Source organism: Hoplias malabaricus, chromosome 12 (assembly GCF_029633855.1).
Source record: "Hoplias malabaricus isolate fHopMal1 chromosome 12, fHopMal1.hap1, whole genome shotgun sequence".
Taxonomy (NCBI): Eukaryota; Metazoa; Chordata; class Actinopteri; order Characiformes; family Erythrinidae; genus Hoplias; species Hoplias malabaricus.
In genome coordinates this window covers 29,058,805-29,082,133 of record NC_089811.1, presented here as the reverse complement: position 1 = coordinate 29,082,133, position 23,329 = coordinate 29,058,805, and the positions used below count along the sequence as shown (strand labels likewise).

The following is a 23,329-nucleotide window of genomic DNA, read 5'->3' as shown; positions in this document are numbered from 1 at the left end:
TTTATGATTCATGGTATTGATCGCATGCCTTTTTGTTGCAGGCTTGTTTCTCACCAACACACACACATACCCTAGGTTCTGAAGCTTTTTCAAAATGTATAGTTCAATATTTATATGAATACCCTTCAAAAATTCAAATCTCAATCTATAGGATGATCTTTTATAAATTAGTTCAATATATGGTTTGTATGGTTTATATAAAAGCTTAAAATATAATTGTTGTTTATAACAACAGAATGCAGCAGTGGTCTGCAATCCGCAGTGCGTACACCAGGAGTGATACCTGTATTCAAAAACATTTATGCAAAAAAAGATGTTATTTTTTAGATCTGAATGATGAATGTGTATATCCTTGAATTCTATTTCTTCCACGATTTGTCATATAGCAGCTCCTTTGCTGTTATTCTGAATAGGGCTGAAACGTTCACACTTAAATGTACACACCTACTGTATCACACCTCCTTTGTGGAGCAGGGTGGAAAGGGGAGGCACTAGGGGGCAGGTGAGAGAGACGCTTCAGTGCTGTGTGTGGGGGCTCCGCCCGGGGGCGGGGTTCCGGGAAAAGAGGGAGGGACTTTGTAGTTTTGAAATTTGAGGAATGAGCTACAGTGAGGTGTGAATGTCAGAGGAGGAGGAAATGTGAAATTATTTAATAAACCTTTGTTTTTGATGGACACGTGCATTGTGAAATAAAAGCAGAAAGGGACAGTTTGAGCTCGATCCAGAGAAAGCTTCAGCAAAGGTTCTGAAAACACTGAGTTTGAAACCGCTCTATCCAGACGCCGCCGGGGACTTCACCAGTGGAGAGCGGTTGAACGCAGATTGACTGGGAACGCCTCCAATTTTCTGTTGTTCCTCAAACTGGAGCTGTTTATATTGAGAACCAGGGGATAAAACGGATAGAGGACGAATCCTGGAAGGTCACTGATTGAGCGAAACAGGGGGCAGGAGAGGAACAACGGTAAAGGGCCATTTTTAAATATTTTTTATTCTCAAGTAGTTAAGACCCCCCAGAGTGTCGAGGTTCCGGCGCAGATAGAGCTTCACTGCGGAATCACAAACACACCGACAGGAGAAATACCTGCGAATTCATTTTAAGACGAACAATAAAGGATTTTCTGACCTCTGTCAACTGTCAGCAGATGGATGGAAAGTGGGAATGGGCTGGGCCACCTAGCTTTGTGGGCTCTCGTGGCTGCTGACAATAGGAGAGAGGGTGAGAGACTCATACTTGGAGATAGGAGAGAGAGCGGTAGAGAGACATAAGAAGAGCTAAGAGAGAGAGAGCGAGAGCTTCACAAGCGCGCTCACGCTGATCCACAGCACAGTGTGTGGTGTCCTTTATAGAAACGGCTCGGCTCGGGTCGGCGGCGCGCCTTTCTGTTTGTGAACCGTACAGAACCCTCTGAAGCTGTGGTTTTCACTTTCACACAAACCGGACCTGGTCTTCTCTGGTGTGTGTGTGTGTGTGTGTGTGTGTGTGTGTTTGTTTGCAGTTGAGATTGAGACACAGAGCCGAGCGGCAGCAGCGTGGAGACGGCGAGGTGGGATTCGTTGGAGGTAGAGGAAGGAGGCTGTGTTGGATACAAGAGTGGAGTAGTGTGTGGGCTTTTAAGCGCTGGACAGTAAAAAAGCCACAGAAGGATTCAGATTGGGATATTCTTCGTCTGGCGAGAAGGATACACCCCCTTCTAACCGTTCAGAAAGCAGTCAGCACCGAGGAGCCGCCGTGGATAGACCTCCCTGTCCTCACCACAGTCTGGGCATAAGGAAGTTTGATATTCTCCTGGTTTTGCAGCGTTGTGGGGAAACAGCTATGGATCTGCGATGGCTGCTTGTAGCCTGTGCTCTTTTAGGTGAGACCCTCTTTACCTTTAAACAAAGCTCACAGCATCTTTCGTGCTGCTCTGAAATGGCTTGACTTGTTGCTGTCTCCTGTGTCCCCGTGTGACCGTTCATACCCTATATCATGATTTATTGTGGTATTCTGTGTATTTTTGTAAGGGCCCACATAATGGAAAACCAGTTATTCATAACTCTTTATGTGATGTGGAAGTTTATTTAAAACATACCTTTCAGGCTCTAGTTTCTTGAACCTAAGTTGAATAAGTAGGCAGTTTTGATTTAGTTGTTTTTGTGATGTCACAAAATCCAATATATTAAATGTTTGAATTTAGTCTGCCTCAGTTTAGTTCCTTCAATTCAAAATGGTGTGGTATAAGGAGTGTTTGCTTTTTCAACGAGACGTATTACAGGGCAGCCAATCAGGTCAGATTCTTTACATACATATGTTTTGAAGACACTTTGATGAAAACAGACAAGAAGTTGGAAAACAAAACCCCTTCAAATATAATCAGAGGGAGAAATGCCAAAGAAATGTAAGATATTGGCCCTTTAACAGAAATGAGCCGGGTAATCTGGTTCGTTTGAGGAATGATTGTATCTCACTTGAAAGTGAGCAACATTTATTTAATTGTAATGCATATGAGGAAAAGACTGTAGGCTGCTACCAGGTTACCAATACAGGTTTGTGTAGGCTGTTAGGTCTTAAAAACCTACTACAGGAGAGTGGGCTGTCTTCTCCGGCAACCTATGATGTGCCTGTAGTAATACAGAAAGCCACACGCTGTTTAAACTGGACTCTTCCAAGCGAGTACTGTGACTGAAACAAACAAAAGATGAGCTTAAAACTTTCTTGATTGTTCATGTAAAGTTGAAATTTCATACATAACTTTAAAAAAAAATAGCGATTCTCTTTCCAAATATTTAATTAACATCCTCTGCCTGGAACATTAACCATTTGACCTAGTGACAGGCTTAACCAGTCAAAACACCCCTCCATGTTTTACATGGATGCAAACACTGAGTGAGAAATTGGGATGACTCTGCCTTAATTTAGCATTTTGTTATGACAATCACTAGTCAGCTGGGCTTCATCTGGTCTACACACACCATCTGGGGGGTTGGCCTGGTGGATAATGTGGGTTTAACGACCCCTGGAGAAGATTTGTGTTGCTTCATGGGGATGTAAACCATAGTAAGATTGGGAAATAGGATTAATGGGGCCATTGAACTTTGTGTAAAGTCATGACTTCCCACCTTCTCGACGTTTCATTGTAGCCAGAGCCTGAACTCCTACGAAACGTGTGGTGATATGGGCTCGTTCAAGGTTGAAGGTTCAAGTCAGAAGGGTTCTCTTGTCCCTAGAGACAGGTCTTAAACATACACACCTGGATTCTGACACACCTGGATGACTTCATATGCTGCTGTGCCTAATTATGGTTTGGTAGTCACATATCCACCGTCTGGATAAACAGCTGTGTCTGTCACTTTCATTTGGACACATTTCTTATGTTTTGGGAGTCTATGACCGTAGTCAGTGTGGCTTCCACATTTTGTCATGGTGATATTAGAGTTATGCATTAATTTTATAAAGTATATATATATAGTTCAGGGTGTTTTACAGTCCACTGCTGAGTATTCTATTTTCATCAGTAAAAGTACATCAAAGTAAAACACTACTGCATAACATAGAATTAAAAACAAATTATACCAATCAATTGGCTGCAGTAACACTACCTTTCATGGGCGTTACATAATGTGTGTAATATAACACTGGATCTGCCCTATTAACAAAGCAATATTATTGTATGTATCATGGACAAGCAGATTTCTGTGTCGTCTTTGTTCCCGAGTTAGATTAATGTGACGCTCAGCTGGAAATCTCGGTTCCAATCCCACTGCAACAATTAAGACCCTCAAATTCACATTGATTAGACAAATTAGAACAGATTATGTCCATTTTGTGTTTAAATATCTACATAATTGTATTTTAGCAAAACACACACTCACACACTTTTTTTTTCCCTATGATCATTTGCATATTCTGCATTATCTGAGTCTCCATCACTGACTACCCTCCCCCCTTCGAACCCTCCCTTCTCACACTCATTCAAATATACACCCTGCATCTAAACAAACAACAGATGGCTCTACTTTCCTGGACAAGAGACATGTTAGTTCTGCAGGGAGGGAGGGATGAGGTGGGAATGGAGCCCATGCCCACTGTTGGCTTCCATACTACTCCAAGGATTTGTCCTCTTGTGCCAGATTCCTTCCTCTTCTGAAGATTGCTCATCCCAGTGGGATGGCTTTTAACTCTTGCATTGCAAGCATCAAGCTCAAGCCATAGCATTTTTAAAATGGGATTTTAGCATTGGCCAGATTGGACTTACTGGAGCAATATCATTCAAAAAGTTGTAGAAAATATTCTAATTAGTATATATGCTAAATTATATGTACTGAATATATATTCAACCATTCTTTTATGCTATGAATGTCAGTTTATGTTATAATGTCATGCTCATCAGTTCAGAAGCTATTACCAGTAATGGGCAGCTAGCAGTGTTATGTCCTGGGACACTTTTAAAGTCAGTCTAAATCTGTGTTGTATGTCCCCAATCAAATTAAATATGATTCAAGTCACATCATCATGAGACAATCACTGTTTCTCAGGAACAAAACTGTATTTTGATATTGTGCCTCCTGTGGATGGCAGAGTTGTTTTTAGGAAGTTAATTGTCCTCAACAATAGATTCTACACATCCAATGTCCAAGTCTACTTTGTTAAACACAATTTAAATTTTTTTTTCATAAATATTACACATTAAGAAATAATACATTTAAAAAACCCTCATAGTTTTGATTATTTTAAAAGTAAATGTGCCATGAAGTATTCTTTGTATTGATGGCATTAATTTTTCAAAGAATGTTAAAGAGCTGTGTTCTCACTGTGCCTGCATGGGTTTCCTCTGAGAGGTTCCTCCCACAGTGCAAAACCATTTTGGTAGGTGGATGGGTTTTGTCAAATTACAGAAAGTTTATGAATAAATGATCAGGTATGAAAATGAATTTAGAGCACTTTCTACTTGTATTATTGTAGCACAGATTATTTCACAGAACATAATGTATTATATACCTCTGAAATCCCTGAGTAAGACCCCATCATAAACTTAAAACCGCTGTACTCACTTCATAAAGTCAGTTTCCTGACCAGCTGAGAATGGACTTCAGCACCTAAAGATATTGAACATCACACAAGTGTTTGTGAATGGATGTTGCAGTTGAATTTAATTGGCAGACGTAGTTAGTCTAGACAGATAGACAGGGGAATGTAAGGGGGAGAATGTGAGAGAAAACCAGCCTGTGTATCTGACTCATTCTTTAGACCTGTTGTGACATTCCCAGGTGGGAGAGATGGTTTTTTTTGTGTGTTCCTAGAAAGCTTATTCACCATTCTTCCTTCATTACCTCTCTCGCTCTCTATCTCCTTCCTTTAACTCGGCTCTTCTGTGTTATTCCCTAAATCTGTTCACAAAACAGCAGGAGGAGGCCATAAACCGCTTCCTCGTTTACGCACATTTAATAGGCCCACAAAATAGGAAAAGCAACCATAAAAGCCCCCCCCCTCCTGTGTTTGCCTGTTGTTTTTATAACAAGGTTTCCTGTTCATGGGAGATCTAGTCATGCTTTGCCAGGGACTCTAAGGAGAATCTGGTACCTATCACCACTTAACGTGGCCAAGAACTGCTTACTACAGCAGGAAAAGAAATGTGACTGACACGTAAAGGGACCAATCACAAGTCTGCTAATTTGGCATGACATGCGGAGGCAGTCTTTCACATTGGACCAGTGCCAAACGATACACGAAAGTGGGTATATGCAGACGTACAGACAGCCAATCAGAACGCAGCTGGCAGAATCCTGACAGTGAGGCCAGAACATACTGAATGTATCGAGCTCTCCATCTAATTGTGGGGGAGGAGCGTCTCTTGCAGAGACTATGGGAGATCTGATAAAATGTCATAGTCTCAAAGATCTTTATGTTGGATTTTCAGGTGAGTGGGGGTTGGCATTTGTAATGTGTTCAAAGCCAAAAGAAAATGCGAGGGACAAATGATGTAACGTGTCTGTCTGAAGCTTGTTTTAGCCTTAAGCTGATGTGCATGGAGCTCATAAACACAGCTCCCACCTCCCCCTGCCCACTGAGTTTCATAAAGCCAGGCTGAGTGGGCCTTGAGCTTTCCCAGCTACCTAAAACATTAATGCCAATCTAGCTTATTAACATAACAACACTTAGTATGGACTGCAATTCCATCCTCTCTACCTTCCAAAGCTATTAACATTTAGATTTATATTAAATAATTGAATATTTCTTTTACTCAAAAGTCAAGTGCTGCCATAGTTCACATACTCTTGAATGATAGCCCTGCTGTGCTCTCCATATCTCCACAACATCTCTGTTATAAGCAGATTTTTTTAACAACTGCTAGGTGCAGACTTGGTGAACAGTGTTCACTAACAGCAACGACTTTACTGCTTAAAGCACATTGTGAAATGAAAGTAAGCTGTTCAGGTCAGCAAATCTGCACACACTCGCAGCTAATTTTACCCATTGTTACAGGGGGAATTTGGCCTATTTTTAAACAATTCTGCATTAGTCAGTGGTTAAGAAGTACACCATGCTCTGAAACTGAGCCATTTGCCTTGGTTTGCGCCTTTTATAGAGAAGCTTAAAGGGTCAGAATTGTTCACAGCTGTGGTGATAAGAGCCCGACATCCTAACTGTTGAACAAATGTTTATGGATGTGTTGTGTGATACATGATATATGGTTTTATGCTAATTTTGAGATTGAGAGTTGATTCCTTAAACAGGAAATTGAACATATTTTATGGCCAAGAAAATGTATTTGACCAAATTTACCACCATTTCTCATCACTGCATCATTTTGCATATAAGAAATCTTTACATGGGTGCATACATATTTACTGGGAGAGTTGGGTAATAAATAAAATAGTTTTATTTGTATTATAGGCATAGCAACCTCTGGGTTCAGTCACATTTTTTAATATAGAAATCAGAGTCTGAATGTTTCTCCTTAATGAACCATTAAAAGCAGAACTATTTTTGTGGAATTTCTCTTTAACTGCCACTGGCTCACAAAGTACATTCAGACTCATGCATGCACACTCTGTTCTACACAGGGAATAGCATAATGGCACTCTTTTTGTCTGAAATTAAAGTATTCACACCTCCCTCTTAACACTACAGCAGCTCTCCCAGAACATTGCTATGACTCGTCAACCATCTCAGTTTCACTCCAGTGTTAAGCTGACGCTGCGAAAACGTTCTTGTCCTTTGAAGACCTGAGAATGTGGTGTTAATGGACAAACTCTCTGCTGTCCGTCTCCCAAATGACCCCTTACTTCAAAACGTGTGTGTGTGTGTGTGTGTGTGTGTGCGCGTGTGTGTATATAGATAAATATTTTATTGATCTCAAAGGAAATTTAGCATCCAGTAGCAAAATCCAACATGGTTAAATATGCACTACACGGATGGTACAACATACAGGAAATAACTGCACTCTCATAGCCATGAATGCTTCATAAACATTATTTGCATTAATATCTGTAGACTCTAAATAAATGCAATACTTAATGTATATAAATATGCATTGACTATTAATGCTACACAGACCTAAGCTATAAGGACATGTAAATATGGAAGCTATGGATAGCAGTGATAAATGTGCAAGAACGCACAATTCCAGAAAATGGTGGATAGTGTCTTGATTTGCAGTGTAAACTAGGCTAATATAGTAATTAGACTAATATATATATATATATATATATATATATATATATATATATATATATATATATATATATATATATATATATATATACCATGGTATCTACACTAACTGTTTTATCAGCTCTATTGACCATACAGGCACACTTTGTAGTTCTATAATTACAGGCTGTGGTCTACCTGTTTCTTTGCATACTTGCTTAACCCTGTTTCTACATGCTATTCAATGGTTAGAGCCAACACTGAGCAGGTATGATTTTAGGTGGTGGATTGTTCTCAGCGCTGCAGTGACATGTGGTGATGGTGTGTATAAACATACACAGTCCTCTGCTGCCTTCTGGTCCTGCTGGGACAAAGAATCATCCAAGTCTAACCATTTGAGAGGCTCTGTGACAGCAACCTGCCACTGAACTTACTCATGCTTTCCACAGTGATGGTGCGCAGTGGGTGACCGTCCTCATTTATGATGAAGAGCAGCACCCTAAACAAGAGTCCCGCTCCATTCCAACCTCTGAACCTGCTCCAGCTTGTCCAGTTCTGTCCCGTCTCTCTTCTCTCTCTTCCCCACCACACCGCAGCAATAAAAAAGACAACTGCAACAACAGACTGATAGAATATTGCCTAAATATGACTCTGGCCGCCTCAGGAAACTGAGCTGGCTCTGCCTCTTAGTGTAAAATAAATAAATTAATTAAGAAATAGTTTTCTGGCCAGTCCAGTGTGTCATCCGGTTTCAGCACAAGACACTTATAGTTCCTAACTACGTCCACTTCAACATAACACACTCCACTGGTGCATGATAGTCTAGACACAGTGTTTTATGCTATTCATCATTTGTTTTACATCTGCGGACATTCAGGACATACTGAGGGGGAAAAAGAATATGCACCACATGTGTTTTTGCATTCATAACATAGATCTAATGCTTCTGGGTTTGGATCACTGTCAGTCATTTCAGGGTGGATCTGCATGTGCAAATTCCTTTGTCCCTAATTATTTATAATATGTGCATGTGCAGCTGCTGTTTTCTTCTAATTAAGCTGGTGTTGTGTACTCTTTCTATTGTGTATCTCTTTTGTCACATGACATTGTAAATCTAGCACAGAGGTCTCTTCATTTTTACATTGCTCCTATAGTTTGAAGGTATTTTCCTCATTGTTTTTGCTTGTTACAATGTGCAATAAAGCAGTACAGATGGGACATATGGTATAATGTGTGAAGGAGATGTGATTATTGTAATCTCTTAAAGCTTATCCTTCACAATATAAAAATGTTTGATAGTAGAGGACAGTCAGCTGCTGGTAATGATGTCCTGCTAATATTACAGTTGCCTTTGGCTGCAATTAGGTCTGTTTCTCCTTAGCTAAACTTTTATGGTTCCAAGCAAAGTGTGTTAGCAAGTATTATAAATGTTCCCATCTGTAGTGTAAACTGGAAACTGGGTTTGTGGGTTTGTGTTGGTGTCTATCACTTTTTTGTGAATGGAACTAAGTGGAAGTGAATTCACAAATCCAAGTCATAATTCTTACATTTTATGGCTGGAACATGGCATGTGTAAACAACTGCTTCAGTATAAACCTTTAACCTTTGTCCTTTTGACACCTGGTTAAGAAAATCTAATTGTCCGTTTCCCACTCAATATGTTTATATATGTTGGTTTATTTACTATAGCTTTACATAATGTCTTCCAGTCTTTTGTTATTCTTTAAACAGCCATTTGTATTAATGTTATTCTTATTCCAAAAAAGCAGTCCAGCATAAAACATCACTTAGAACCTCAACATGAATGGGTGGAGCTAGCCGGCATATGTACATGCTTTATTTTACATGACATCAGGAAGGTTAGACTCTGTGTTGACTGTAGGACCTGGACAGTGAAAGGTATATTTTACAGCTGTGTCTCTCTACTATCTCTCTTTATGAGACATGTATTTTGATATGACACTAAAACTGCTGCTCTGGTTTGAGCACCTAACTGGAAAGGTCAGTATGTGACTGGATATCCTCATCTGTTTAAAGACTTTACAAGAGTTGTATTTTATCATTGTTAATTTGTGTACCCAATTCCCACACATTATTCCTTTGTTTCTGTTCTCTTTAGAAGAGTTCAAACAGGCCATTGCTTAGATCAGGTGTGTCCTGATTGTTATCACAATTGTTGTACTATCTTGACTTTATGTATTTACATCCCAAAAGCTTTATTGATTTGTGTGCATGTTTGCTCATGCCCTTGTATGTATACCTGTGTTTTTGAAGGGTACTTCAAAGTTCTTTTTCTCTTGTGCGCATCTGTGTGAGAAATTAGAATGATGGACATCTGTTCTGTCTGTGCAGTGCCTGGGGAGGCTCTGATAAGGTGGGAACACACGGTGGGGGGTGTGTTTGTTTGTTAATGTTCCTGCCCCCTTGGCTGGTAAACAGGATCTCTCCATCCTCCTGTAAGCCTCTCTGTGCCTCTAGCTAATTCACAATTACAGAACAGGAACTCATATTAAAACCTGACCAGCAACCAAGGCAGCAGAAATTTCCTCCGGAGGTTGATCTCTAAGTGGGAGCTGATCTTTAGTAATTGGCCTGATGTTGTGTTGTGTTTTTTAAATTTATTTGTTTTTATTTTTTTTCTTTCCCTCCTCTCCCCTTAACCTCACATTTTATTTGAGGAAGTGCTGGTATGTACAGTTGTTGGGGTATACCAGACTACAGTCGCCTTATTAACAGCTGAGAAAATAACACTGACATGAGCAACAGACCCACACACCCCTACCCTAATTCTTCTACCCCAGAGATGCCTCAGAGCATTTCAGTTATTTATCCAAAACTATTTTTAATGTTTCAGATCCTCCATAAGGCGAGGTTGAAGGCTACAGCACAAGTGTCAGACTCCTGCCTATCCATATAGACCATTACAAACCAACTTCCCTCTGTAGCTTAATGCTTCAGTAGTCAAGCAAGCCCTGATGATTAGACTGACACAGACAGACTTCGGATACAGCAGGAAGTAATGCATAAGTGGGGAATTTTTGCATCGACAAACTGAAATTTGGGAGTATATTTTACTCAAATGATTGAACATAATAGTATAAATACTACCTATCAGTTTACTCAGATCTACACATAAGCTCTTTAATATCAACTGTTTTAATCTTGTGGCATGTCGAGAAGAGATGTCAAAGCAGTTTCTTTTGCATTGTCTTTATTGAATCTGGAAGGGCATTTGTATTATTTTAATACATGTGCACATCTGTCCTGATCTTTCATGATTATTAGTATTAGCTCATTATTAGTTGCCATATAATGTGATTAACTGTTCCACATTGTTTAAATGGCCAAGCTGGATGTTGAGTTTTCTTGCTTCTGTGTTATTGAAACTCAGCAGCTCCTACTGCCCTGTATAGGTTTTGGTAACATCAAGTAAACATAATGTCCTCTAAGGTCTTTTTCGCATTTGCGCCAAATACTTGAGTCCAAACCCAGGACCGATTATGGGCTTGTTTGCTGGAGGGGCTCTATTTTATTTTTTTTGTGGTTTGCTTCCACACACAAGAAATTCATCCAAACTGTGGTTCGATTGCGCAATTAGAGACGTCACTTTTCTGTGTGCTAGCTCTCAGAATGTTAGGAAGATACTTCATCCATTTACTGTTTATAGTGGTTTTCCATGGATGCTAACAGTGAGGAGCAATATTTTTGGGAAGCAGGGTATTTCTTCGTGCAGGTCAATGTGGTTCTTCTACGTGCTCTCAGTACACACACTCACTTCATAAGGTGATTTTATTACAGTAACTTTTCTCCAGTTCTATTAAGTGTGGTTTTTTTAGGCGTGGAAAGGGGTGTAACACGCACCCCACACGCAGCTCCAAGAGCTGATTGCATCCACACCTGCAGAGGAGCGCAATAGAGTCCACTAGAACGAACCCCACACCCCCGATTTCCAAAAAACAGAGATCGATGCTCTGAACAGCGTTCACACTAAGCGTACCCTTGGGACAGGCCTTAAAACAGAAAATTGGTTAATGAGTAGATTTGTATTGGTTTATTACTTTTATTACACATAATATTGTATTGTTCATTGTTGAATATGGGGGCATGTTTTGCCCTTTGCCCTGGTTATATTTGAGGCTGGTTTCTGGATTTGGAATAAAGGTGACAGAGACTGCACTCTCACCACTGTGTGTAACCCACATTTATTACTTAAACCAAGAAGAGTAAAGCAGTCAGTCATGCGCCTCTAGTCAAATGGCTGCTATCTGATTGCTTTCATCAGGAACGGAAGCATGGTAGACGATAGAAAGAAGTCAGTAGGATTGGAAAAAATAAGAAAAAGGGGAATGACGGCTCCGGTTTTCTGCTTGTTTTTAGTCCCTGTGGTGACATAAAAGCATAGTGTGACTGACAATTACTAAAAAAAACCCACAAACAAATGGAAAAAATGTCAGAAGAGACTAATTAATAGTTAATTAGTTTCCTTTTCCAGTCTGAGGCTGGATGCACAAACATGCAGATGGAGATTTTGTGCACAGAGCTAAAAGCTGTCATTCACAGAAGCTACTCAAGTCCATATTCACTTGTAATTACAGAGTTTTGTGTTTGCTGAACAAATCTGCAAAACTTCTCCCAGTAATTGGGTGTGTGTGTGTGTTTCATAAGGAGTGAGATATTTTAACCCTTTATTGCTCAGTTTGTGTGTGTGGTAGATGTTTGTTCCATGTGGGTTGTGTACTCAGGGGTATAGGGATCTGAACTCACCTGACTTATGATGATAAAATGTTGCCCTGTTAATGGAATAAGAGAGAAGTCCAGTTAGACACCAGACCAGACGCACTAAAAACCCAGACAGGGAGTGAACACAGTGGTGGGGAGTGTGACTCTGGTGTTGGTAGGGGGGTGTTAGGGTACGTTTGAGTGGACTGGTCACAAATACTAAATATTTTAATGTGTCTATTGTTGATGGATAGAATAGTAAAAAGGGGTGTATGCATCCCATGCTAGGAATTATTCATGAGGGGATGGAGAAAAGAATAGTGGGAGCATGCTGTAGAAATTCTAAGTAGGAGTGAGCAGTATGGTAAACATATTTACAGAGATAACAGAAGACATTTTGTTTACCGATAATATTTATCACGTTGCCTTTGGGGACAGACATGGGTCTGTGTAACGTTTATCAGTTCAGTTTCCTGATCGTTTGAGGCTAAATTCAAATATAGGAAATTTGTTTTAAACTTCAGTTTTTCTTTTTTTTTCTTTTGGTGTATTAAAAAAAGAAATGGGATTTCCTTTGTTTTTCCAGTTTTCAAACTTTTCATTTCTGCTCTCCAAAATCAGAAAAAATGAAAAGGAAAAAAAAAACCCTGAATCTTTATTTCATTTTCTCATTTTCCCCTTTACTGCGTCTTGTAATGAAAGTGATAGGACTGTGCTATCACAGTGGGAAAGACCAACCTGCTGTACCTCTCTGCATGGTAACCACAGACTGCCCACCAAACTACGAATAATGTCTTTGTACTCGGGTACTGCAGCAGTGTCAGCGTTTACGCAATACGCATAAAATATTTGATTTTACTTTTTAATATCTGGAACACTGAATTGGTTTGCTCTCTGGGTTAAGGCTTATAACACTTATTTTTTGACAAGTAAGGCTTGATTTTGTGATTAAACCTCAGTAAATAATGTGTAATTAAAGTTTAGAGTCTAGTTTTTCTGTGCTTTTCCTTAAGAAACACTGCTCTAGACGTGCACAGAGAAGATTACATGGCATGACTGCGTTTTCGAGAAAGTGAACCTGGTTTGACCACACTGACCGAGTAAATGCTGACACGCTCCTTGTGTCTCTGTATAATGTTGGCCCTTAACAAGTATGAAGACGTTATCCGCTGTTTAGTGGAAAGTCAGTGGTTTGTGTCTATGGTTTACATTCAGAGAGCACGTCTCCCCCGTTGTGATGGTGCAGTCCTATCACTTTCATTACAAGACCCAGTCAAGGGGAAAATAAGAAAATGGAATAAAGAGCCGTTTGTTCATTTTTCTGAAATTCAGATTTTGGGGAGCAGAAATGAATAATTTGACAATTGGAAAACAAAGGAAATCCTATTTCTTTTCTGAATATACCACATTAAAAATGATAAAAGAAAATAAAGTTTTCCTATATTCATTTCCTATACTTGTATCTAGCCTCAAACAATCAGGAAAGTGAACTGATAGGCATTACATGAACCAGACATGCATCAGCACATATTGGTTCCATGTTAAAAACATTTATTAAGAGTACTATTATTATTATTTTATTTATTTATTCTTTGGTGAGGGGTGGGCTTCATTTCTTTATAACCGCACATTTATATATCCAGACAAACAGGAGTAGTTATACTCTTAATTATGCTGTTTGTAGTGTTTTCAAATCAGTCTTCAGAAAATAGGACAAAACCCTAGACAGCTACAGCACATGGGATTTTATTTTAGATCTCTTTTGTTAGTACTTAAACAATGACTGAGTGCATGTTTTATTAGAGAGCATAATTTTTCCCGCTTTATTGGAATTATTGCCATGCAGTATGTGAAATCAATAATTTACTATCCAAAGTGATTAAATATATTTATTTTTAAAATGTGACCCTGCTGGAGGTTGTTAGTGGTTCTGGCTTCACCAGCCTCTGATAAACTAAACATGAAGCATATTGTGAGCTGATAAAAATGTCTCATTATATTGTGAAGCTATGTTTGGCCATATCCCCAATCCAAATAATAAAATACAAACAGATAATGACAGCATAGAGCAGACCCCTCAGGAGGCTGGATTACACAGATCTGACAAACAGTTTAAGTTGTACACTTAGGTTTCTAAAGCCAAATCAGTTTTATTTAGCAGTATAAACTAGGGGTGGGAAATATGGGCCCAAAGCAATATCACAATATTTCAGGGTATTTTGGTGATAACGAGATATTTTATAACCAAACCTCCTCCACAAGCCGCTCCACTTTTTCGAGCAAATTCCTCCACCTCAGGGCCACTTTCCACTGTACTTCACTGTGGCTATATGACTCATGAAAAGAACATATGCTGTATTATGGGTAACTGCATGATGTCATTACCTAAAAAGTTTGAATATTACTAATATCATAATACTGATTTTTTTTGTGTCATTTTAAAAATTATGATCATATTATTGCAAACCATATGATATGGCACAGCCCTGGTGTAAACACAGCGTCCCTACTGAGTTTAGAAAATAAATACCATTTAATTTATGCTGAAATTATAATTTGGAAAATGCTCAATTCCTTACCCCTCACTCCTAAACTTGTTCTTGTCCATCTTTGTCTTGTTCCTCTCTCTCTCACACTCACACTCGTTCTTATCCAAAAATATTGTTGAATATGGATTGTGCAGGTGTTTAATTGAATGAGTTATGAACTGCGCTGCACTAATGGTAATTTCTTCCAATGAAACTTCTGTATCCGAGCTGTCTCTGAGGCCATCACAGGGCACACAATCGCACATTCACTAACTATGTGCTGGAACACCTGGTGGAAACCCACACAGACACAGGGAAAATGCACCAAACACCTCTCAGACCCAAGGCAGGGCTCAAACCCACAACCCCAGAACCCTGGAGCTGATAGGGACACTACCTGTTGCACCACTGTGCCGCCCTAGTATAGATTTTATGCATATAGAACTTTATTAATGGTCAGTCATCTCTGGTGGTAGTGTTTGTGGTGGGCTCATTTTTCTGTTTCTCCACATGGGCACACAACTCCTCCAGATCCTCTACAGCTGTGAGGGGCCACAGCCTAAGGTGAGGTCAGACCTACGGTGGGCCAGACAGGGTCGTAAATCACTGGTAGTTAACATGCTCCCGGCACTTATGTAATATAATGCCTGAGCCCTTAGAGGATCTTAGTGTGTACCTCTGTCCCCAGGCTAGTAAAGTGAAGCATGAACTGACACAGCACTGAAAGAGTGCAAGTCTGATTTGTGGCCTTCGTGAACCTGAGACTTAAGGTGTAAGGTTAATGCCACAGGGCTTCTGAAGAGGCCTTCTTTCTTATACAAACAAGGTTTCCTTCTGCTGTCCTCCTGTGCTACAGTAAGGGCAATGTAAAGCTGAGATTAGTATTGATCTTGAATGAAATTAACTAGTAAATTAACTATCACGATCAATAAACACTCCATCCATGTTTACAACATGTGCTATTCTTATGGACACTCAGTATCTGCTTCTTTCCGTGTCTTTTTTTTAAATACATAGTCCATAACAATCCTTCATTTTGATTAATGTTTGTCAGTCAGTGCTTTGTCTTGATTAATCTTTCACAGTTACACTTCCAATGAAAAAACACTCACACAGTATTTTAAAACTGCTGTTCTGGTCTAATTTGTATGCTACGGATGCTAAAAGAATGTGCAAATGTATGTGTGGATTGCGTATGTGCTAACCTCTGGTTGTCTTCAGGATTAGTGGAAAAATAGAGCGCAAGTTGGTGAGGTGTCAAGGCTTGTTAAAAAAGAGCAAGTTGTGGTATAGGGGAAATTACACATACACACTTACTGCTCCTCTCTAGTGTGGCTTGTATAGAGATATTAGTTCATTATCCAGTTCAGGGTCGTGGTGGGTCCGGGTGCAAGGAGGGCACAGACCCTGGAGTGGGCGACAGTCCTTCATAGGGCAAGACACACTCACACACACCTATGGACACATTTGAGTCACCAAGCCACCTACCAACGTGTGTTTTTGGACCGTGGGAGGAAACCGAAGCACCCGGAGGAAACCCACACAGACACGGAGAGAACACAACTCCTCACAGACCGTCACCCGGAGCAGGACTTGAACTCACAACCCCAGCTGTGTGACCTGTTGGGTCACCGTGCCACCCTGTGACATTAATTTATCAAAATTTGATCGATAGTAAAACATACTATGAATAGGAAATCAGAAATAAGAATGACAACGATAAAATTAAAATGTTTCTGATGTATGTTAAATGCCACACTGCTATGTCTAACAATTTTTCTCACAATACAAGAATATGGGCAAACTGTTCAAAACAGTTTCACTGCCTGCTCCTTTAAAGAAGGATGAGCCACAGCTTAGTTCAGCACAAGGGCCCAGGAGTGAGAAACCAGGACTGGAAACTCTGGCTTTTAGTTATTTTGCTCGTTTTATGGGTCCAGCACTGTGACTGGGGAGACTCAGACAAGGAGGTGGAAAAATATTCTGATCCTAAATTACATTGTGCTTTGTATTTCTTATTTAATAATACATATATATTTTTAATTAGTTCCAATTGATACTCAGTGTGTCTGTTTGTACTGAAAACAGGAAACATTATATTGTGTCTGTTGTAGAAGGCTTCTATGTGTATGGTTAGAAAAATATTAATTTACTCGTGTTTATTTACAGTACCAGTCAAATGTTTGGACACACCTACTCAGGGAGGGTTTCCTTTGCAATATTTCCCCATATATTGTGAATGTATAGTACCAGTCAAAAATTTGGACATCATCTCATTCAATGGTTTTTTTTTCTTTTTTTCATTTTTCCCTACATTGTAAATGACTGTGGAAGACATTAAAACGATGAACAAACTCATATGGAATTATGTAGTAAACAAAAGAGTGTTATTAAGTCAAACTGTGTAATGGATCACTTCTCTTTTGTCCTGGCAGCTCCTTCTCTGTGGCTGGAGAGCTAAATGAAACTCTGAGCAGTAGGTCAGAGAGTAGCAGACTCCGGGCTGCCTACTAGCAGTGTAACTGCCACCTGATCCCTTCTCAGTTCAGTGTAACAATTCACATGAAAGGCACGCATGTGTTCCAGCGATTTCATGCACATCACATAAACGTGGTTCACATAAAGGTCTTGGCTTGCTGTGTACATGTTCCATGGCTGGCCTCTTAGTATGTGTCAGGTGTGCGGTGAGTCTTAGATGACCATGTGTGTGTGAGGTGTGTGAAATAGACCGTGGTAGCAAGCACCACCTGTTCCTCGGGCCTGAGGCTGTTGTTCCTGTTTTAACTCACTCGGGCTGTGAAGGCCCGAGGGCTGAGAGGCATACGCTGTAAGCCATTCAGCAGTTAAATTCCGAACTTGAGAAAAGACAAATCTCAGGCCAGTGGGGAAAGACGCGGTTCGTGGAGAAAAACGGAGACAGGGAAACGCAAGACGCTGAATGCAGGGTCCGCAGACGGCTTCATGTGTTTCACGGTTTGGAGTGGTATTTGTTTTTGCTTATCTGGAGAATAATGATGCTATTATGTGCTCTTTTCAGAGTGGATATCTATGGGCCTTGAATGGTTGGGGAACAGTGAGCCTTGCTTTTCAAAAGACTACAGCCGTGTTACACAGAGGCCAGTTCTCTCACCTTTTGTACTCAGCAGCCGGCTTGCTTTTGAAACACAAGACAGAGTGACAGTCGACGACTGAATTGGAAGCGATTATTGCTCTGGTTGCCAGAAAAGCTTCCATTTTTACTGTTTATTCGAGCCATCCATTAACATGGACAGGGCAAAAGCGCTCAGCGCTAATGACCGACTCGTCCACGGTTGCCTTATAAGTGCTTTTGTGCTCCTTGTTGGCTTTGTAATTTACCAGACTTCCAAAGGCGGCTGCTAATGCAGGCCATAGATATGCTTTAATGTAGGATACAATTCTGAAGAGCTCAAGTACTCTGTAATAGCAGTGACATCATCCCAGTTCAAACACACACACACACACAAACTCAGCAGTGTGTGCATGCTTCCGTGTTTTTTTATTTTGCCAATCACTCACTCCATCTCTTAATGCCTAGTCATCATACACCCATTTTCTCTAGCTACTCTGTCATCTTTTAAAAGGATAGTACTTCAGTCCATTTTCAGGGGGAGAATGTGTGCTCTTCATTTCTCTGTTGCCGTGGTAATGACTCTACAGGCCTTTGAGAGGCACCTACACCATGCCGCCTCCTTCAGTCCCACTCTTATATCCCCTCCAGTCACCATTCACCTGTACCCCTACAGCTGAGGCCCAGAGGAAATTGCTTTTTGGCAAATTGAGTGGAAACAAATTCATTTGTGGGGATATAATCTGCTATTTAACATGAGGTCACAGTGTAAAAAGCCCAGCGCACCATCCGCAGGCCAATACCTGCCACTGTACCACATCAACAACATCTCGCTGATGCCACCCTTAGTCTCTCTACTCTTCAACTCAGCCCAGCAGCAAAGTAATGACACCTAGTGTTGCGTTTCTCTTTCGCTTGCCACCGCACACATAAACACTTATGTGCAATGAGCTCCATTTGGATTCAGCACACTGCATCATTCCAATATCAATAAAGAGCTGATTAGATGTGTAGGTCGAACGGGGTTGTTTTAGCCTGCAATAAATTGAAAATACGTTACTTGTTTACCAGATGTCTGTGTTTTTATGGTATAGGTTGTCAGGATTAAGGCCTCCAGGTTATTCCATCTCACAGCACAAGGCTGCCTGCTTTTGGCATTTTTTTTTCTCCCTGTGTTTTCAGGCTGTGACTAAAGCAACCCAAGCCAACAGCTGAGTACTGGCAGATTGTTCATAAACAGACCCCCGAAGTCCTCCTTTAGGGAAAATTCATCTTGTTTCGAAAATATTTTTGCAGCTAATTCTTCCTGCATGACTGACATGACTCACTATGCTTCACACTAGTGAATAGTGAGCTTTATCATTTAAGTCTTCTCTCCTCACGCTCGGTCTGAGAACTGGACGTTCTTCATTATTTGTCTGTATTTTGTAAATTGTTTCATTTATGGGTTTGTGGAAATCCACTGAGATTGCAGTCACTTTCATGTGAAGCCGAACCAAAACAATGTGCACGCAAAAAACACATGAATAATACAACCCAGTCAATACAGATAAAAAAGTTAAACTGAGCATTGCACACAGCCCTTCTGTCCCACATTAGGTCAAAGGAGACAATTTTCAGATTTGGTTGAGTAGCTTAAAGTCTCTGATGAGAGAATTAAAAACTAATTTATTCCTTTTATTTAAAATAACGCATTCTAATTCTAAGGGCCAAACGACACATTTCCTTCACTCTGGAATTTACTCACCACAAACCCAGTTTCATGTAGACTAACGACATAACTTTTCATGTTTAAAAACTGTAGTATGCTAAGGACAGGACCCGCACTTCATTTATTGCCCTGCGAGCTTGTTCATCTGTAGATGTTTTTAAAACCAGACTCAAAACTCATCTTTTTAAACCAGCATATGGATGATATTATGTATATGTCTCTATGGTTATGTATCTATCTATGTGCATTTACCTTTTGTTTACTTTTTATTTTTATTATCTATTGTACAGTGTACAATAGATCTCTTGAAAGGCGCTTGAATAGGTCTCTTGAAAGGTGCTTTCAAATAAAAATTTATTATTATATTATTATTATTTAACATTATTAATTAATTTAACATTTTTCATGAAATATTAGACGATCAGATATGAGAAATGCATTCTTGTAGGGAAGAAAACATCAATATATAGAGCTGAGATTCTTAACAATAATATCAGATTTGTTAGGCCATCAAAACTATTATCAATTGATATTTTTATTTGAATTAATATGTTAATCTTTTGAGAGACGGGAGAAAATCAAATCACCTCCTCCCCCAAGTTCTACATTTCTGCTCATCCTTATGCTTTAGAGCTGTCCCCCACAAAAGGAAACTGTGATAAAGGCAAAGGGTAGACAAAAGGTCGTTCAGCACTGTTATATAGTATATCTGTCTCTATGAAATATATATCTATGAAATATGAAGGTGCTCTGGTGTGTAGTTGAGGCAACACCGCTGTCGAAGTTTGTTGAGAAGAGTCTGACTGTGAAAGTGAGAATGTGGCCCTTTACCTAAGTGGAGCATGGTGGTTTGTGCCCTGACTTTGTTGTGCTTCTCTGTCAGCTTTATCTTCTGGCTCAGGTGTTTGTTGAAGCACGGCGTGTGTGTGTGTGTGTGCGTGTGTGTGTTTTCCTGCCTCTCCAGACTGCAGACCTGTGGATAAATCGGAGCTCTTGTTCTTGAGGGGAAAAAAAAAAGAGTGAGAAAGTGGAGAAAAGAGAATGTGAAAACTGAAGTCTGCAGTAAGCTTTAGTTTTGTTGCTCTCTAAGTTCTTGGCATGGAGCTTTGTGAGTTTGAAGCAATGCCTTTGTGCACCTTAGAAACGAAGGTGTCTGTGTGTGAGATCTGGGCATTGTGTGGCTGCCCAGGCATGTGTTTGTGATGTGGGATTATACAAAGAGAGATTAGGACGCTGGTGTTGGACCCTAATGAAGCAGTGAGGCTGTTTCTCCAAGCAGGAGATATGAGTTGCACTTGATTGGATTAGTATTTTATTCCCTACTATCTGTCGACCTGTGCACATAATCCTCTTTAGAATTTTCCTTCTCCCTGCCTGCCTGTGCTGGGAGGCTGTCCTTGATCTCCCCTCCCTTTGGGACAAGACTGAAAAGAGCTCCTCTTTTCCCTCCAGCAGATCGGAGCCAGATTACTTTACGAAGTCTGCGTGGACAAGAATGAAGGCATGGAAACCAGTTGTTTGGTATATGCTGTATGTCCAGAATTATCCAGAGACCAGCTGTACCATAATTTCTGCTGAAATCAAACATTTAGATAGGGATGGGGGTCACCTGTTTTCAAATAAATAGCCTCTTCTCTTCTGGGCCAGTTTTACACCAGATTGCTGGCTGTTCCCATGTAGGCTGAACCACCAAATCTGAATCTTAATTTGTCATTGTTAGAATTTCAAAGAGATATCAAAAGAATTGAATTTTATAGAATGTGTTACATTTGTGTAGGTTCAAAATATACAATATACTTTTTATTCATGTGTAGTGTTCTTTATATAATTATATTTCCTTCAACAATTAATAATAACATCTGCCTAATAAAGACTACAAGGCTTTTCCTCAGAGGCTTAATCTGTGGACCACAGAATTATATTAGAGTTCTATACAAATATAGTTATTAGGTTAACCTATGGAAACAAAGAGTGGAGCGAAGAAAAGTTGAAAGAAACCTATGGCCATCAGCCCAAGTGTGAAACAAAATAGAAGTAAAAACATCAATCTTCAGAAGTGACGTGGGTGCTTAACTACATGAGGTGAAAGGGGAAGAGTACATATATCTTACATACAATACATGCATACAAGAAGTTATGTTTTGCAGGAGTACTTTTTCAGATTGTTCATCTCTCCTTAGATGGGAATGCTCTTCATTCACGTTCTGTTTGTTGAATATGAAAAATGAAAGCCCTGTGGAAAATGAATGAAGTTTGAGAATATAATCCGTGTATATGATGACAATCACAATCTGGCGAGTATGTAATTGAGACAGGCCTAACTACCATAATATTTCAGGCAAGGACAAAGATGAAATAACACAGCTTTAGTTAATGTTACCTCTCATCTCAGCAGTCACTGGATGGCTTTGCTTTTGTCTCTGCTATCAGTTGATGTCTGTGGTAGGCAGAGATGTGGCCACTTGCCAAATACCTTATTCGTGCGTGTGCATTTTAACAAAGCTACACAGTCGGGCTCAAATAGCAAGCGCTTGTTCTAGGCTGACTTTTTTTGGTAGTCTGGCAAAAAATAACGGACTTGTGATTTATCTGATATATTTTTTTAAAATCCACTTTAATGTAGACAGAGAATATAATCTCTTGTGGCCAGAAAACTTTCACATTCAGCCACAAGACCATTAGCAAACCAGTATGGAGCACAAATACCTCCAGCCCATTCCAGGGATATTGGATGATGCTTCAGTGGTTTTCCACTGCATCATTGTCCAGGGCTGAATAGCTGTCCACCATTCTAGCTGATGTTTGTGGGGTGCATGGAGATTGCAGGCTAGTGTGCAGCTGCTCCATAGTGCCCCATTCCAAACCAATGCCTATTTATGGAGATACAGGGGTTATTCTGTTATTCTAAACAGGTGCAGTGGGTATGTAGGCAGAGCTCCTCTCATGAGGGATTTAGACCCTCATTGCAAGCCTCAGTGCTCCAGCCGTTGCCCTTCCCTGAGCCAGTTAAACTCTTCTGAAAGAGTTCAAAAGGTCCACAAAACAACCCTGAGCAGCAGGAATTTTCTCTCGCGTGCCTAGTGACAAAGGGTAGAGAAGAAAGAGAATTCCTGAGTTGGAGAGGCAGCGTGTGAGGGGGGAAAAAGAAATGGGATATGATGGAGTGAGTGTTTTAACTGTGCGCCGGGTGCACGGTCTCTGCTCAGAGCACATGTTTAGCACTTAGGGATGGCATTTTTATGATGCCATTTTTGTGTATGCTGGGCATGAGTGAATTACTGCAAACTTCTCGCTCTCACTTGAGTGCATGAACATCTGCAGAGTAAGCATATAAAACTGGAAATGTGATTAGCCATTATTCATTCTCATTGTTCTTTCTCTCTTTTAATTTAGTAAATTCCAGTAATTTCCAAAAATAGAGCTGTGATATACAGTGTATGCAGGGTTTAATATTCAGAATATTAATAGGGAATTTATTTCCCTTTTTCTACAGTAATGGCTTTTAATATTCCTGGAAGGTTATACAATAGATATTGGAATGTTGCTGCGAGTGTTTTTTGTGATGGCATTATTTTACAATTGTTTGGCTGCTGATCTTAATTATTTTTGGGTCACGAGCGCTGTCACACCGCTTCAGGATCCTGGGCTTA

General features: G+C 40.0%; 1 protein-coding gene across 2 annotated transcripts in view; it reads left to right on the top strand.

Moving 5' to 3' along the window:
• The first annotated feature begins 608 nt into the window (after positions 1-608).
• igsf3 (immunoglobulin superfamily, member 3) overlaps positions 609-23,329 on the top strand; it is a 145,629-nt gene continuing 122,908 nt past the window's right edge. The window contains exons 1-2 of one of the 2 annotated variants that reach the window (XM_066686707.1): positions 609-961; positions 1,497-1,856. In XM_066686707.1, coding sequence (XP_066542804.1) covers positions 1,817-1,856 — 40 coding nt within the window. In that variant the 5' untranslated portion in view covers positions 609-961; positions 1,497-1,816. Of the gene's footprint in view, positions 962-1,002; positions 1,217-1,496; positions 1,857-23,329 lie in introns of those variants that run through there. The other variant, XM_066686709.1, reaches the window with a different exon arrangement.